Source organism: Hemitrygon akajei, unplaced genomic scaffold (assembly GCF_048418815.1).
Source record: "Hemitrygon akajei unplaced genomic scaffold, sHemAka1.3 Scf000115, whole genome shotgun sequence".
NCBI lineage: Eukaryota > Metazoa > Chordata > Chondrichthyes > Myliobatiformes > Dasyatidae > Hemitrygon > Hemitrygon akajei.
In genome coordinates, this window is record NW_027332001.1 from 1,738,605 (window position 1) to 1,754,049 (window position 15,445).

General features: G+C 52.3%; 1 protein-coding gene across 1 annotated transcript in view; it reads right to left on the reverse strand.

The window, feature by feature from the left end:
- Window positions 1–7,310: 7,310 nt before the first annotated feature.
- The window catches only part of LOC140723493 (NACHT, LRR and PYD domains-containing protein 3-like), a 404,351-nt gene continuing 396,216 nt past the window's right edge, over window positions 7,311–15,445 (reverse strand). Inside the window, exons 9-13 of the mRNA XM_073038060.1 lie at window positions 9,086–9,172; window positions 8,760–8,930; window positions 8,434–8,604; window positions 8,111–8,278; window positions 7,311–7,962 (exon numbers count right to left, since the gene is read on the reverse strand). Coding sequence (XP_072894161.1) covers window positions 7,875–7,962; window positions 8,111–8,278; window positions 8,434–8,604; window positions 8,760–8,930; window positions 9,086–9,172 — 685 coding nt within the window. The 3' untranslated portion in view covers window positions 7,311–7,874. The remainder of the gene's footprint in view (window positions 7,963–8,110; window positions 8,279–8,433; window positions 8,605–8,759; window positions 8,931–9,085; window positions 9,173–15,445) is intronic.

Here is a 15,445-nt window from a genome sequence, read left to right on the forward strand (position 1 = left end):
AAAGGGGCCAATGTTGGGGTGTGCATTGATCGGCGAGGAGGGGTCAAACCTTGATTGACAGGTGTCGTGCCTTCCGACCAGGAAGTGAGCAGTGGTGTCACGTGACAGTCACGACCCCATCCATACCTCGGATCCACGCCACTCGCCAAGCATTACATGTAACACAGTGAGAAGGAAAGTGATATATCTTAATGGAAGTCTTACACTCAACTATTTCTAAGGTTAACGCTGTATGTGACTGTACAGGCCTGAAAAAAAGGCAGACGTGCTCTGAATAGTTTGGCAAGCACAGCATAATATACACACAGCGATGATACCGAGAATGAGTGCAATCGACCAGTGGGTGACAGTTGCCCAGGGACCCAAACGGCCACCAGTTTCCGCATGAGGTGTCGTGCCGGAGGAGCTGGTCCCTCGATGTTTGAATTTTTGACACCGAGTCCCGAATGTGAGCAGCCCAGTGGGTGATGTTGATCCACACGTCAGGGGTAAACGTGCAGCACTCCTTACCAATGATTGCACAGGTACCACCATCAGCCGCCAGTTGGTAATCCGGGGCCTGTCGATTTTGCAGGGTGACCATCCTGACGGCCGCTAGCTCTGCCGCCGTTCGGGTGAGGGCATCTTCGGTCTGTTGCAGTGCCACTGCAACCTCGTTGGCCAGCGTCTCGAGCACACTGGTCATCTGGATCACCTCACGGGGCAATCGGGCCGTGCCGTATCTGGGAGAGGCTATCATCCAGAACCTCTCCGCCTCCGTGATGGCCCTCTTGTCCCGGTGGCCGCTGTGTGTCTGGTGCGCCCCCAGATCGTTCAGGGGGTGGATGAAGGGCAGCACATATGGCACATATGCTGGAAAGCAACAGCCGGACCAGATCGCGGGAAGCCACGGGTAGGCGCGGTGGCCGCAAACCCAGCGGGTCCCGTTCAAAGTCCAGGGAGCCCCCAGCTTAGCGGCACCACCGGCAGTGGTCACTGGAGTGCCCGGATGTTAAAACCACTATCTTTATTAGTATCTACTGATAATATAGCAACTTAACCAAGATAAACAAAAGTTAACAGTGTTATGTGTAGGTGTGTGTAAATGTAACTCCCAAACTATTGAGCTCGGCGGAACAAGGCTTAGAGTCTTGAGATGGGAAAGCATAGAAGTTCAGTTCATCCACGGAGTAAATGATGGGAGAGAGATATCTGTAATCCAGGATGAAAGGTAGAGAGAAGGCAATTACGGGGAATTTCACGGGTTCCACGGTGGTAATTAATAAATATCAGTGGTGGAAGATCCTCCGTCGAGCCGTTCCAAACCCACACCCGAATTACCACCAGAGTGATCTGTCACAGGGATGCCGTCTTCAAGGGGTTACCACATCACACACCCAGGCAAGGGTTAACTTCGAGTCGCCCCACAGGACATTCCCAAATCCACTCCTTTGGATTATACGGAGTGACAGCCACACATCCGATGCGCACCGGATCGATGATCACCCCACCCTTGTGGGTGTAGCAGAGTTCCAAATCCCTAGCTTCCACAAGCTGGAACTGCTGCCTTTTCCAGGTTTCTTTCTTTCTCTCTCTCTCTCTCTCTCTCTCTCTCTCTCTCTCTCTCTCTCTCTCCCTCTCCCTCTCCCTCTCCCTCTCCCTCTCCCTCTCCCTCTCCCTCCCTCTCCCTCTCTCTCTCTCTCTTTTTTCTTCTTCTGACTGTGACTGTCTGTGTCCTTGTTTTAAAGGTAAACAAGCTGCGAGTCGGTCAGTGAACAACATCATAGTCCTGCCTCACTGAAGCGCTCTGTTAAAGTGACAGTCCACAGTGAACGAAACCTGCGGGTCCGTAACAGTGTATTGATGGGCGAGGAGGGGTCAAACCTTGATTGGCAGGTGACGTGGCTTCCGACTGGGTAGTGGGCAGTGCTGTTACGTGACAGTCACGACCCTCTCCGATACTCTAGGTCCAGCAAAGCTCGCTCAAACCGCTCTATCTCAGAGCCCCGCCTCTTTGTCGACCTACTAGTGTACTCCCGACATAAAAACAGTTACCCGTCTTTCCCTCCAGGCAACCTAGAACGCTCGGAACGAGACGCGGAGCCGGCTGTCTTCCAGCAGCTGGTTCTTACAGCGCTAGTGCCGGATCCGGAGAAGAAGAATACCCTTAACTCCTGGTGGAGTCATCGGGCGCCGTCATGACAAGCTTTATGCACTGATCTTTTCGTTTCTATAGCATTCTCCAGTTTTATTTTTACGAGGTCGAGTTAAGCGTGCAAGGGATCAGGCTGGATTCGAAATCGGGCCCCTTCGCTCCGGAGTCTGGCGCTGATGCCACTACTCCACCAGCCGGCCCCACCTCAGAGTGCAGAGGAGCAAATTCCATCCACACAAGGTGATGGTTCGAGGACGACATTTGCCGCATGCAGGTTGCCGTCGCGGGGGAGCTGTACGCTTGAGAGACACAGAGGCGGTCTATTCGGGAATCTCCACCTCTAGACCTTCTCGAGCAGGCTCCGGAGTCAGGATGTAGATCCCGCCAGGCGTCTACCAAGTCAAAGGGATCGACTAACTCCTTTAGCTTCTTTGCCGACGCTGTGTCGCGCTGGAGATTGCAGAGGTTCCCCACCTCGAAGGTACATTTGAAGTCCCCACCCCCAGGATCCAGGGAGCTCAGTAGAGTGGACAGCTGACGGAATAGGGAATAGGCACGTCTGCATCACCCCGCCCCTCAGGGCATACACGTTGATGAAATGCAGAGGTTCACCATCCAGGCGCACAGCCAGATGGAGCAGGCGGCCGGGCTCGACATCCTGAGCTTTTACCATTTCCGGCTGGAAGGTCGGGGCCAACAGGATCGCCACCCCGCTAGAGTTGGAGCTGAGGTGGCTCATGTATACCCCTCCCTGCCCCTCCAGGGGCCAAGCGGACTCGTCCCCCGGGATGGTATGGGTTCCCTACAGGAAACTCACCGTATATCTCCCATCGCTGAAGACTGCGAAAGTGTTTTATCTTCAGAGAGAACCATTGCTACCATTAAAATTGAGACCAGCTACTGTGAGCTTCATGTTGGGAGCAGACTGGGCCTCAGCACCAGTACCCTTCCCAGTGAGAGCGGAGGCGCCCTCAGGCGCACTATCCAGAAAGAAAGCAAAAATGCTCTTTGCTTTCCGGGCCCGAGTGGTGCCAACGCCACCCTGTAACCCACCGTCTCCCGAAGGAACGAGGCTGCTTCCCTCTCTGATGTCCCTCACCAGGTCATCCAGAAAGGATTTCAGCTGCCGCCTGTCATTCCCCGACACAGCATTCCTCTTCCCCTTCCCCTTCCGTCTGAGGATGACTCACAGGGACTTCACCAGCCTCGGCATGCTAGACCAGCGAAGCGAGGTTAGTTTAGGCCGATGCTTTGCACCCTCAGAGGTGAGAATGAACTCTCTGAACTCCTTCACAGGTATAATTGAGGATTTCTCAGGAGGGGTGAGGATGTCCATTGTCTCGCTATCAAAAGAGTCTCCCTCCAACCCCTCACTGCAGACAGATTCCCCATCTTCCTCCTCGTGTGTTCTAATACGTGGCAATCTTATCCACAGTTGCGACGATGGAGGGAAAACCCCCAGATACTCCCTGCAGGCCATTAGTTGATGGGGTCGGCATGCAGGTTATATCACCCTCCCCAGGAGACAGGTATGAAGGGGACCCCAGCAGCTCTGGTCCAAGGGATTCACCGGCAGCCTGATGCTGACAGTGAGCGAGCTTGGTCTCCTCTCCGCTCATAATGTTTAATACAGTTGCCTCCAGGGAGGCGCTTACTGCTAAGTCCTGGGTGGAGGGCTCCAAGTCTGTTTTAGCTGTGCAAATCGGCCTAGCACTAGCTACCTGCACAACCACTCCACCTACCACAGGACTGGTGACTATGTCTGGGGATTCAGGGTTAGACACAACCTCCACCCGGATTCCCACGCCTTTCTGGGACTCCCCCGCATCTACATTCCCTGCCCTCTTGGGGGAACATTCCCTTCTCCTCTTCAAGCCGGAGGATCACACAGATACGGGATTCACCGATGGAGCGTTACTCTCCGCTTCCATCACCCCGCCCGACTGTGCACTTCCCCGAGCCTCCCGCTCCACTTCAGGGCAAATGGGTGTGAGCTCTGCGGTCTCGGGGGCCGACTTCTTCATGTGTTTGGATTTCTTCCTCACTTTCCTTCCCCGCACAGGCTCCAACTCGTCCCTCGCCTGAACCTCCCTGCACGTAGCCTCAGGATCACCCACCTGATCCACAGGGGTAGGAGCAGAGACTGGAACAGACGTGGGAATAGGGACAGGGGTAGAGACAGGGTCAGGGGTAGGAACAGAGACTGGAACAGACGTAGGAATAGGGACAGGGTAGAGACGGGGCAGGGGCAGGAGCAGGGGCCGGCACAGGGGTAGGAATGGGGACAGGGATAGAGACAGGGTCAGGGGCCGGCACAGGTGTAGGAGCAGGAATGGGATCGGGGCAGAGCTAGCAGGGGCACTAGTTCCCAAAGTGGACTCCCTGGGTTTTCGGGTGCTAGGACAGTCTCTCCGAAAGTGCCCCACCTCCCCGCACGCATGGCACCGTGGGTGCTCAGAGCTCCAATACACCTGATAATCTACCCCCTCGTGCCGGACAGTAAACCGGCCCTCAACTTCGTCCCCCTTTTCCAGCTGCATGAATACCTGTCGCCGGAAAGAGATTACGGTACGGAGGGTGCGTCTCCTGAATTTGTGCCTGATGGCAGTTATTTCTGACCGTACTTGCCCCAAGCGGGCCAGTGCGGGAAGCAGGTCCTCACTGGGGATGAAAGGCCTTACGTTACCAAGGACGATGCGTTGCGTGGGAGCTGTCACCAGCTCCATCTGTAAAAAGATGTTTTCCCCCGTGATCCCCCTACTGAGGGCCCGATGCACCAACTCATCATTCCTCAGGTAAAACACCGCCTTCCCGAACTCTTTCTCAGTGGCCAAAACACCATCTCTCCCCAACAAGCCCTCCATAGCCTCCGCGCACTTTTCCAGGGTAGTTCCAGGATGCAAAATACATTGGACCCCGCGTTCCACTTTCACCGACCGAAACAGGGCGTTGTCCGAGGCTGGAGAGGCAGCCGCCTTTGCATAACTCCCCGCAGGCCTGCGACTCCCTGTAGACTGGTCCGGCATGTTACCTCTGTGTCCGAATCGAGAATGATACGGTGGTGGTGCTGCTTATACAGTCCTGGAGCGAGTTGAGTAACTGGCGGGAAAAGTTTGTACTCGACAATACCTTGCAGGCTCAGTGCCAGAAATTCCAACGCCAGGAAAGGCTCCGTTAGTTCTGCAGAACTTCCAGGCCATGAGAGGTCGAGACGTCTCAAACGATGTTTCGGCTCCTACACCGAAGGTGAGTCACGACGATAGAGATGGAAGGAGGTTGTCCCGATGTCAGTGGGGGAACAACGGCGTTTGTCTCCCGTTTTTGGAGCGAACCTGCTTCCTGGCGAGTTGCCAGCGGCCACAGCAGGGTGCTACGCAGTTCGCAGCCGTCAACGAACCCCGTCCAAACTGGCAGAAAAACTCCAAACGAAGCTTCCACTCTAAACCAGCCACTCATTTAGATGTTCAAGAGACGTTTCAAACCAATTTCCAAGTAAATCACGACCTTCATAAAGCACTTTTTCCTCGATTTCTCCCAGCGCAATCAGAACAGCTTCTCTCTGTGTCTGACCCTGGGAGTGTGCGATGTGACGGTGTGGAGGAAGATTCACTCTTTGTCTGACCCCGGGAGTGTGTGATATGACAGTGTGGAGGGAGATTCACTCTGTGTCTGACCCCGGGAGTGTGCGATATGACAGTGTGGAGGAAGATTCTCTCTGCGTCTGACCCCGGGTGTCTGTGATGTGACGGTGTGGAGGAAGATTCACTCTGTGTCTGACCCCGGGAGTGTGTGATATGACAGTGTGGAGGGAGATTCACTCTGTGTCTGACCCCGGGAGTGTGCGATATAACAGTGTGGAGAAAGATTCTCTCTGTGTCTGACCCTGGGAGTGTATAATGACATACGGTGGAGGGAGCTTCACTCCGTATGTAATGTCGGTATTCCATCCCCCATCTGTCTCGTACTCGGGGCCTCAGTGGGTTACAATATACTTTAATGATTTAGATGAAGGGATTAAAAGTAACATTAGCAAATTTGCTGATGACACAAAGCTGGGTGGCAGTGTGAAATGTCAGGAGGATGTTATGAGAATGTAGGGTGACTTGGACAGGTTGGGTGAGTGGGAAAATGTATGGCAGATGCAGTTTAATGTGGATAAATGTGAGGTTGTTCACTTTGGTGGCAAGAACAGGAAGGCAGATTACTATCTAAATGGAGTCAAGTTAGGAAAAGGGGAAGTACAACGAGATCTAGGTGTTCTTGTACATCAGTCAGTGAAAGCAAGCATGCAGGTACAGCAGGCAGTGAAGAAAGCTAATGGCATGCTGGCTTTTATAACAAGAGGAATTGAGTATAGCAGTAAAGAGGTCCTTCTGCAGCTGTACAGGGCCCTGGTGAGACCCCACCTGGAGTATTGTGTGCAGTTTTGGTCTCCAAATTTGAGGAAGGACATTCTTGCTATTGAGAAAGTGCAGCATAGGTTCACAAGGTTATTTCCCGGAATGGCGAGACTGTCATATGTTGAAAGATTGGAGGGACTGGGCTTGTATACTCTGGAATTTAGAAGGATGAGAGGGGAACTGATTGAAACATATAAGATTATTAAGGGACTGGACACACCGGGAGGCAGGAAGCATGTTCCCGCTGATGGGTGAATCCAGAACTAGAGGCAACAGTTTAGGATAAGCTGTAGGCCATTTAGAACAGAGAGGTGGAAAAACTTTTTCACCCAGAGTGAGGTAGATATGTGGAATGCTCTGCCCCAGAAGGCAGTGGAGGCCAAGTCTCTGATACATTCAAGAGAGAGTTAGATAGAGCTCTTATTGATAGCGGGGTCAAGGGATATGGGGAGGAGGACGGAACGGGGCACTGATTGTGTATGATCAGCCATGATCACAGTGAAAGGCGGAGCTGGCTAGAAGGGCCGAATGGCCTACTCGTGCACCTACTGTCCATTGTTTATTGGTCTCACGTGTGATATTATCGTCAATTTTATCTCTCTGCAGGGATCAGTTAGCCAGGAAGGGCTTTGGTGGAGATCCTGGGCATCCGACCTCCCTCAGCCTGGAGCTGAGACGCTACTGTGTCAGTGTGAGGAGCTCCGACCCACTGTTGCAGTGCACAGGGTGCGGGAGGCAGCAGAAACCTCAAATAAAACTCAAGTCCGGCACCAGGACAGGAAGTTACAGCGGTTTATTGATTTCATCATGACAAATGTAAATTAAACAATGTGTGAGCTGCTGACGTTCGGGAATAAATAAGCTGCTCCCGACTCACTCACAGTCACACACAATTAACTGACCGGCGACAACGAGTGACAGGTTGAATAATCAGTCCCGTTTCTCACCGTCACTCTGCATCGGGGAACCGATGATTATAAAATCACACTTCAGGGCCGTGTCCGGGATCGCTGCAGATCCAGGGTCACTGCCGAGGGATTTGTCAATTTAACATCATTATATCGGCCAGGCTGCCGAATGCACCATCCTCAGCAAAGGGAGCAAAATGATTCTCTCCCAGGATCATCCCCCCCACCCCGGGACACCGGTGTCCCAGACTGAGCCCCGGCTCCCGGGCTCTTCCTGTCTGGGTAATTCTCCGGGGTGTCGCGTGCGGGTCTCGAAGAGGCACTTCCGGCGGAAGCTACCCCGCCGGACAACAGGCGGAAACACGTCACTGAGGGACCACTCCAAGCGACACACAGCGCGAGACCCGAGCCGGTTCCGTTCTGCGGGGATGTTCACAGGAACACTCTCAGTCCGGGTCTGGGTTCCTGCAGAGATCTCAGTTCCTTCTCCCCGGTCTCACTGAACCGATTCCCCCACAGCCTGAAACAGATGGAAGAATAAAGATGAAATAAACAGTGTTAGTAACAGGGGACCGGGGTTAATGTTTCAACAACACTCACAAATATCACCAGAAAACCCGCGGATCCACTGATATTTGCTTACACTGAACACTAACACAAACACTCACTGGATCCGCTCCAGAGTTGGGTGGGTCAGTATGAGGCGGCGGAGAGCGGGGACAGATCGGTCTGTCAGCGAGTTTGATCTCAGGTTCAGCCCCGTCAGTGATGGGTTTGTACTGAGAGCGGAGACGAGATCCTCGGCACCAGAATCTGTGAGACCGACATAGACCAGCCTGGAGATGAGAGAGAGTGAGGGTGAAGGACACAGAGAGACAGGAGACTGTACAAATCCCCAGTGTTTATCAGTAACACAATTACTGATCACATTAATATTTGGTGTCAGACACCCTGTGACTATAAACAGAATCTCCCACAGTCTGGTACTTACTCCAGTTTCTGTATTTTACACTCCGGGTTCCTCAGAGCCGCAGACACCAGTTTCACTCCTGAATCTCTCAGTTTATTACCACTCAGGTCCAGCTCCGTCAGTGATGGGTTTGTACTGAGAGCGGAGACGAGATCCTCGGCACCAGAATCTGTGAGACTGACATCCATCAGCCTGGAGATGAGAGAGAGTGAGGGTGAAGGACACAGAGAGACAGGAGACGGTACAAATCCCCAGTGTTTATCAGTAACACAATTACTGATCACATTAATGTTCAGTGTCAGACACCCAGTGATTGTAAACACAATCTCCCACAGTCTGGTACTTACCCCAGTTTCTGTATTTTACACTCCGGGTTCCTCAGAGCCGCAGACACCAGTTTCACTCCTGAATCTCCCAGTTTATTATAACCCAGGTCCAGCTCCGTCAGTGATGGGTTTGTACTGAGAGCGGAGGCGAGATCCTCGGCACCAGAATCTGTGAGACCGACATCGTCTAGCCTGGAGATGAGAGAGAGTGAGGGTGAAGGACACAGAGAGACAGGAGACGGTACAAATCCCCAGTGTTTATCAGTAACACCATTACTGATCACATTAATGTTCAGTGTCAGAAACCCAGTGACTGTAAACACAATCTCCCTCAGTCTGGTACTTACTCCAGTTTCTGTATTTTACACTCCGGGTTCCTCAGAGCCGCAGACACCAGTTTCACGCCTGAATCTCCCAGGTCATTCCGCCCAAGTCTAAACACAAACAGACAGATTGATGAACAAAGTGATTCAAACCGTGAGTCTCGGGGAATTTCTCTCAGTCGGATATTTCAGGAAACATTAAACTCTTCAGTAAATCACTGATCAGAGTTCCCTTCACTGTCAATGTCCCTCACTGCCCAGCTCCAGGGTATTCGCCGAATGTCAGTAACTTCATCTGTCGGTGTGACCCAGTAAACTCCACATCTTCTGTCCCATTCCCCGATGGAGACAAAGTGTTCCTGACCGAGATGCAGAAATATCAATGGGACACAGTGAAATAGACCCACCCGAGCTAAAGGGATGGGGAAGAGACATACCACAGGAGGAAGGGGGATGGGGAAGAGAGATCCCACAGGAGGAATGGGGAAGGGGAAGGGAAATCCACCAGGAAGAAAGGGGGCGGGAAGATAAATCACACAGGAGGAAGGAGCACGGGGAAGAGAGATCCGATAGGAAGAGGAGGGACGGGGAAGAGAGATCATACAGGAGGATGGGGGATAAGTAGGAGAAGTACCTCAAGAGGAATGGAGATGGGAAAGAGAGATCCCACAGGAAGAGGGAACATGGGAACAGAGGACCCACAGGTGGAAGGGGGATGGGGAAGAGAGATTCCAGAGGAGGAAGGGGAATGGTGAAGAGAGATCCCACAGGGAGAAAGGGGGTGTCGAAGATAAATACCAGATGAGGAAGGGTATAGGGAAGAGCAATTTCATAGAAGGGAGATGGGGAAGAGAGATCCCATAGGGGGAAGGGGGATCGGAAAGAGAGACCCACAGGAGGAGGGTGGATGGGAAAGAGAGAGCCCACAGGAGGAAGGGGGTTGGGGGAGAGAGATCCCACAAGAGGAAAGTGTATGGGGAAGGGAATCCCACAGGAGAAAGGGGGATGAGGAAGAGGAATCCAACAGCAGGATTTTGATGGGGAGGAGAGAGGCCACAGCAGGAAGGGGAATGGGGATGGGGCATCCCACAGGAGGATTGAGAATGGTGAAGGGAGATCAGACAGGAGGATGGGGGATCAGTAGGAGAGAACCCACAGGAGGAAGGGAGATGTGGAAGGGAGAGCCCACAGGAGGATTTCGGATGGACGAGCGATCCCAAAGGAGGAAGGGGGATGGGGAAGAGAGATCCCACAGGAGGAAGGGGGATTTAGAAGAGAGATCCCACCGGAGGAAGGGAGATGGGGAAAAGAGACCCCACAGGAAGTGGGGGGTGGGGGTGGTAGGGAATAGAGGCCGCACTGGAGAAAGGGGGATGGAGAAGAAATCCCACCAGAGGAAGGGAGATGGGGAAGAGAGGTCCAACAGGAGGAAGGGGTATGGGGAAGAGTGATCCCACAGGAGAAAGAGGAACGGGGAAGAGAGATCCCACAGGAGGATTTTGGATGGACGAGTGATCCCAAAGAGGAATGTGGATGGGGATGAGTTATCCCACCGGAGGTAGGGGGACGGGGAAGAGTGATCCCACGGAAGTACGGGGATGGAGGAGAGAGGTCCCACAGGAGGAAGAGAAATGAGAAAGACAGATGCCACAGGAAGAGGGGAATGGGAACAGAGGCCCAAATTCAGGAAGTGGGATGGTGAAGAGAGAGCCCACAGGAGGAGGTCGGATGGACGAGCGAACCAAAAGCAGGAATGGGGATGTAGAAGGGAGATCCCACAAGAAGAGTGAGGGATGGGAACAGAGGACACACAGGAGGATGGGGGATGGGGAAAAGAGATCTCAGAAGAGGAAGGGGGATAGGGAAGAGAGATCCCACAGGAAGAAAAGGGGTGTCGAAGATAAATCCCACAGGAGGAAGGGGGATTTGGAAGAGAGATCCCACCGGAGGAAGGGAGATGGGTAAGGGAGTGCCCACAGGAGGAAAAGGGAAGGGGAAGCTAGATCCCACATAAGATGGGGAAAAGGGAAAATAGACCCCATAGGAGGAAGGTGAATGGGGAAGGGGAAAATAATCGATCCCGCCGGAGGAGTGGGGATGGGGAAGAGAGTCCCCAGCGGAGGAAGAGATTTCTCACAGAACCAGGGGATGGGGAAGAGTGTTCCAACAGCATGAATTTGATGGGAAAGAGATATCCCACAGGAGGAAGGGGGATTGGGAAGAGAGATCCCAAAGGAGGAGGCAAGATGGGGAAGAGAGATCCCACAAGTGGAAGGGGGAAGGGGAAGAGAGATCCCACAGGAGGATGGGGGATGGGGAAAAGGGATCCGACAGGAGGAACTGGGAAGAGTAGGAGAGATCCCACAGGAAGTGGGAGATGGGAACAGAGGCCCCACATGAGGAAGGTGGATGGGGAAGAGAGATGCCACAGGAGGAATGGGGATGGGGAAGAGAGATCCCACAGGAGAAAGGAGGATGGGGAAGAGATCCCACGGGAGGAAGGGGGAAGGGGAAGATAGATCCCGCAGGAGGAATGGGAATGGGGAATAGAGATCCCATAGGATCATGGGGCATGGGGAAGAGAGATGTGACAGGAGGAAGTGGGTGGGGAAGTGAGATCATACATGAGGTTGGGGGATGAGTAGGACAGATCCCATAGGAGGAAGAGGGATGGGGAAAATAGATGCCATGGGAGCAAGTGGGATGGGGAAGAGTGATCCCACCCAATGTAGGGGATTGGGAAGAGAGATCCCTCGGGAGGAAGGGGGATGGGGAAGAGTGATTCCACAGGAGGAAGGGGGATGAGGAAAAGTGATCCCACAGGAAGTGGGGGGATGGGAACAGAGCCCCCACAGGAGTAAGGTGGATGGGGAAGAGAGATCCCACAGTAGGAAATGGGATGGGGAAGAGAGATCCTACAGGAAGGGGTGGGGAAGACAGATTCCACAGGAGGAAGGGGGATGGGGAAGAGAAATCCCACATGAGGAAGGGGGATGGGGAAGAGAGATCCCACAGGAGGAAGGGGGATGGGGAAGAGAGATACCACAGGAGGAAGGGGTATGGGGAAGAGAGATTGCACAGGAAGAAAGGGGTGGGGAGATTTAATCCCACAGGATGAAGAGGGATGGGGAAGAGAGATCCAACAGCAGGAAGTTGATGGGGAAGAGAGATCCCACAGATGGAAGTGGGATTGGCACAAAGGCCCCACAGGGTGAAAGGGGTTGGGGAAGAGAGATCTCACAGGAGCATGGGGGTTGGAGAAGAGCGATTCCACTGTAGGAATGGGGATGAGGAAGAGAGATTCATCAGGAAGAAAGGAGCTGGTGATGAGAGATCCCACAGGAGGAAGGTGTAAAGGGAACAGAGAGCCCACAGGAGGAAGGGGTATGGAGAAGAGAGATCCCACAGCAGGAAGGAATGGGGAAGGGAGATCCCACAGAAGGAAGGTGGATGGGGATGAGAGATCCAACAGTTAGAAGGAAGGTGGAGTGGGAAAAGAGAGGCCAGAGGATGAAAGGGGAATGGGAAAGCGAGATCCCACAGGTGGATTGCTACCGATGCCACATGCTAGTGAGGCTAGAAATAGGAAGCTAATGCAGCTAAATACGTGGCTGAGGGGATGGTGCATGAGGGTGGGGTTCATGTTTCTGGACAATTGGGCTTTCTTCTAGGGGAGGTGGGACCAGTTCGAATTGGACAGTTTGCACCTGAACTGGAGGGGACTAACATCCTTTCCGGTAGGTTAGCAAGTTCTGCTCCGGAGGTTTTAAACTAGATTGCAGGGGGAGGGGGCAGAGTGTTAGAGCAGATAGTATGGTGGACGAGGCTAAGGGTCATGCGAGGACTACATGTACAGACAGAACTCAAAGGTTTGTACGTGATAGAAATGTTCTCAGGTGTATCTATTTCAATGCAAGTTATATTGTATGGTAAGCCAGATGAGTTCATGTTGTGGATTGGCACATGATTATTTCAACATTATTGCTATTAGTAAGACTTGGTTGCAGGAGGGGCAGGACTGGCAGCTTCATGTTCCGGGGTTCTGTTGTTTCAGATGTGATGGGGGGGGGGAGGGATTAAAGGGGGAGGAGGAGTGGCATTACCAGTCAGGGTGAATATCACAGCTGTGCGTAGATGGAGGGCTTGTCTACAGAGGCCATATTGGTGCTGAGGAACGGGAAAGGTGTGAGCACACTAATAGGGTTGTATTATAGACCGCCCGACAGGCAGAGAGAATTGGAGGAGCAAATCTGTAGAGAGGTAGCTGACCAATGTAACAAACAGAAAGTTGTAATCGTAGGGGATTTTAACTTTCCACATATCGACGGGGACGTCCACTCTGAGAAAGGGTTAGATGGCGTGGAGTTTGTCAAATGTGTTCAGGAAAGATTTCTAAATCAATATATTGAGGTACCAACGAGAGAGGGTGCAGTACCTGATCCCCTATTAGGGAACCAGACAGGTCAGGTGACAGAAGTATGTGTAGGCGAACATTTTGGGTCCAGTGACCATAATGTCATTAGTTTCAAGTTAATTATGGATAAGGATAGGACTGGTCCACGAGTTTAGGTTCTAAATTGGAGAAGGGCCATTTTTGTGGAAATAAGAAAGGATCTAAGAAGAGTGGATAGGGATAAGTTGTTTTCTGGCAAGGATGTGTTCAGTAAGTGGAGTTACTGAACTCTGCTTACATCCAGAGTTTGCATGTTCCTGCCAGGATTAAAGGCAAAGTTAACAGGGAAAGGGAACCTTGGTTTTCAAGGGATATTGCGATCTGTTTAAGTAGGTGTTTAGCAAGTATATGCAACAAGGAACAAATGAGATACTTGAAGCGTATAGAAAATGTAAGGGAATACTAAAGAAGGAAATCAGGAAGGCAAAAAGACATGAGGTTGTGTTGGCAGATAATGTGAAGGTAAACCCGAAGGGTTTCTACAAGTATATTGAGAGTAAAAGGATTGTAAAGGACAAAATTGGTCCCCGAGAAGATAAGAGTGGTCGTCTATGTGTGGAGCCTCACGAGATAGGCAAGATCTTAAACAGTTTTTTTTGCGTCAGTGTCTACTCAGGAAACTGGCATAGCGGATATGGAATTAAGGGAAACAAACAGTAGTGTCATGGAACACTACTCATGGATGAGTGAGTGAGTGAGTCGGCCAGTGAAGGCTTTGACTCGAGAGATTCTGGCAGTTTTGGCAGTTGGACTGTGCAATCAAGACAACCAAGATTTGAATAGCTCAAGCTCAGCAGAAAGCAGCTGATTGGGCAATCAAGGTCAGGTGACAAAGCAGTTTGAACAGCTCAAACAAATAAATAGAGGGGTAGCTCAAGCGGAGCGGCCTGTGGAAAGCTGTCAGTGAGTGAGTGGAGATTTGAGGCTTTGACAGGCCTTTACAATGCCTCCTGAGACGGTGATGTGCCTCTCCTGTGAGATGTGGCAGTCTTGGGGGAGCTCCACTCTCCCGCAGAGTCACATCTGCCAGGTGCACGCGGTTGGTCGATCTGGAAGACCGTGTGAGGAATCTGGAGCAGCAGCTGGATGACCTTCGACTCATAAGGGAGAATGAGGCAGACATAGATGAGAGCTACTGGAAGGTAGTCACACCTAGGCTGCCGGAAGCAGGTCGTTGGGTGACAGTCCAAGGTGGGAAAACGAAGGAGAGTAGACAGGTAGTGCAGAGCACCCCTGTAGCTATTCCCCTGAAAAATAAGTTTACCGTCCTGGATGCTGTTGGTGAGGACAACCGACCAGGTGTGAGCCACGGTGGCAGGGCCTCTGGCACTGAGTCTGACCCTGTGGTGCAGAAGGATGGGATGGTGAAGAGGAGAGATGTCATCATTGGAGACTCTATAGTCAGGGGAGCAGACAGCAGATTTTGTGGACGAGAGAAGGACACCCACATGGTTTGTTGCCTCCCAGGTGCCAGGGTCCGAGATGTCTCTGACCGGGTGCACGACATCCTGGTATGAGAGGGAAAGCAACCAGAAGTCGTGAAACATGTTGGGAGCATGTTGGGCAGGAAGAGGGATGAGGTTCTGAAGTGTGAGTTTCGGGAACTAGGCAGAAGTCTGAAGAACAGGACCTCAAGGGTGGCGTTCTCAGGATTGCTGCCAGTACTACGTGATAGTGATGGTAAGAATTGGAGGAGATGGCAGTTGAATGCGTGGCTGAGGAGTTGGTGCAGGGGGCAGGGTTTTAGATTTTTGGACCATTGGGATCTCTTCTGGGGAAGGTGGGACCTGTACAGATTGGATGGGTTGCACCTGAACTCGAGGGGGAGCAATATCCTTGCTGGTAGGTTTGCTAGCATGGTTCGGAAGTGTTTAAACTAATTTGCAAGGGGAATGGGACCCGGAGCGATAGAGCAGTGAAAGAAGTGCATG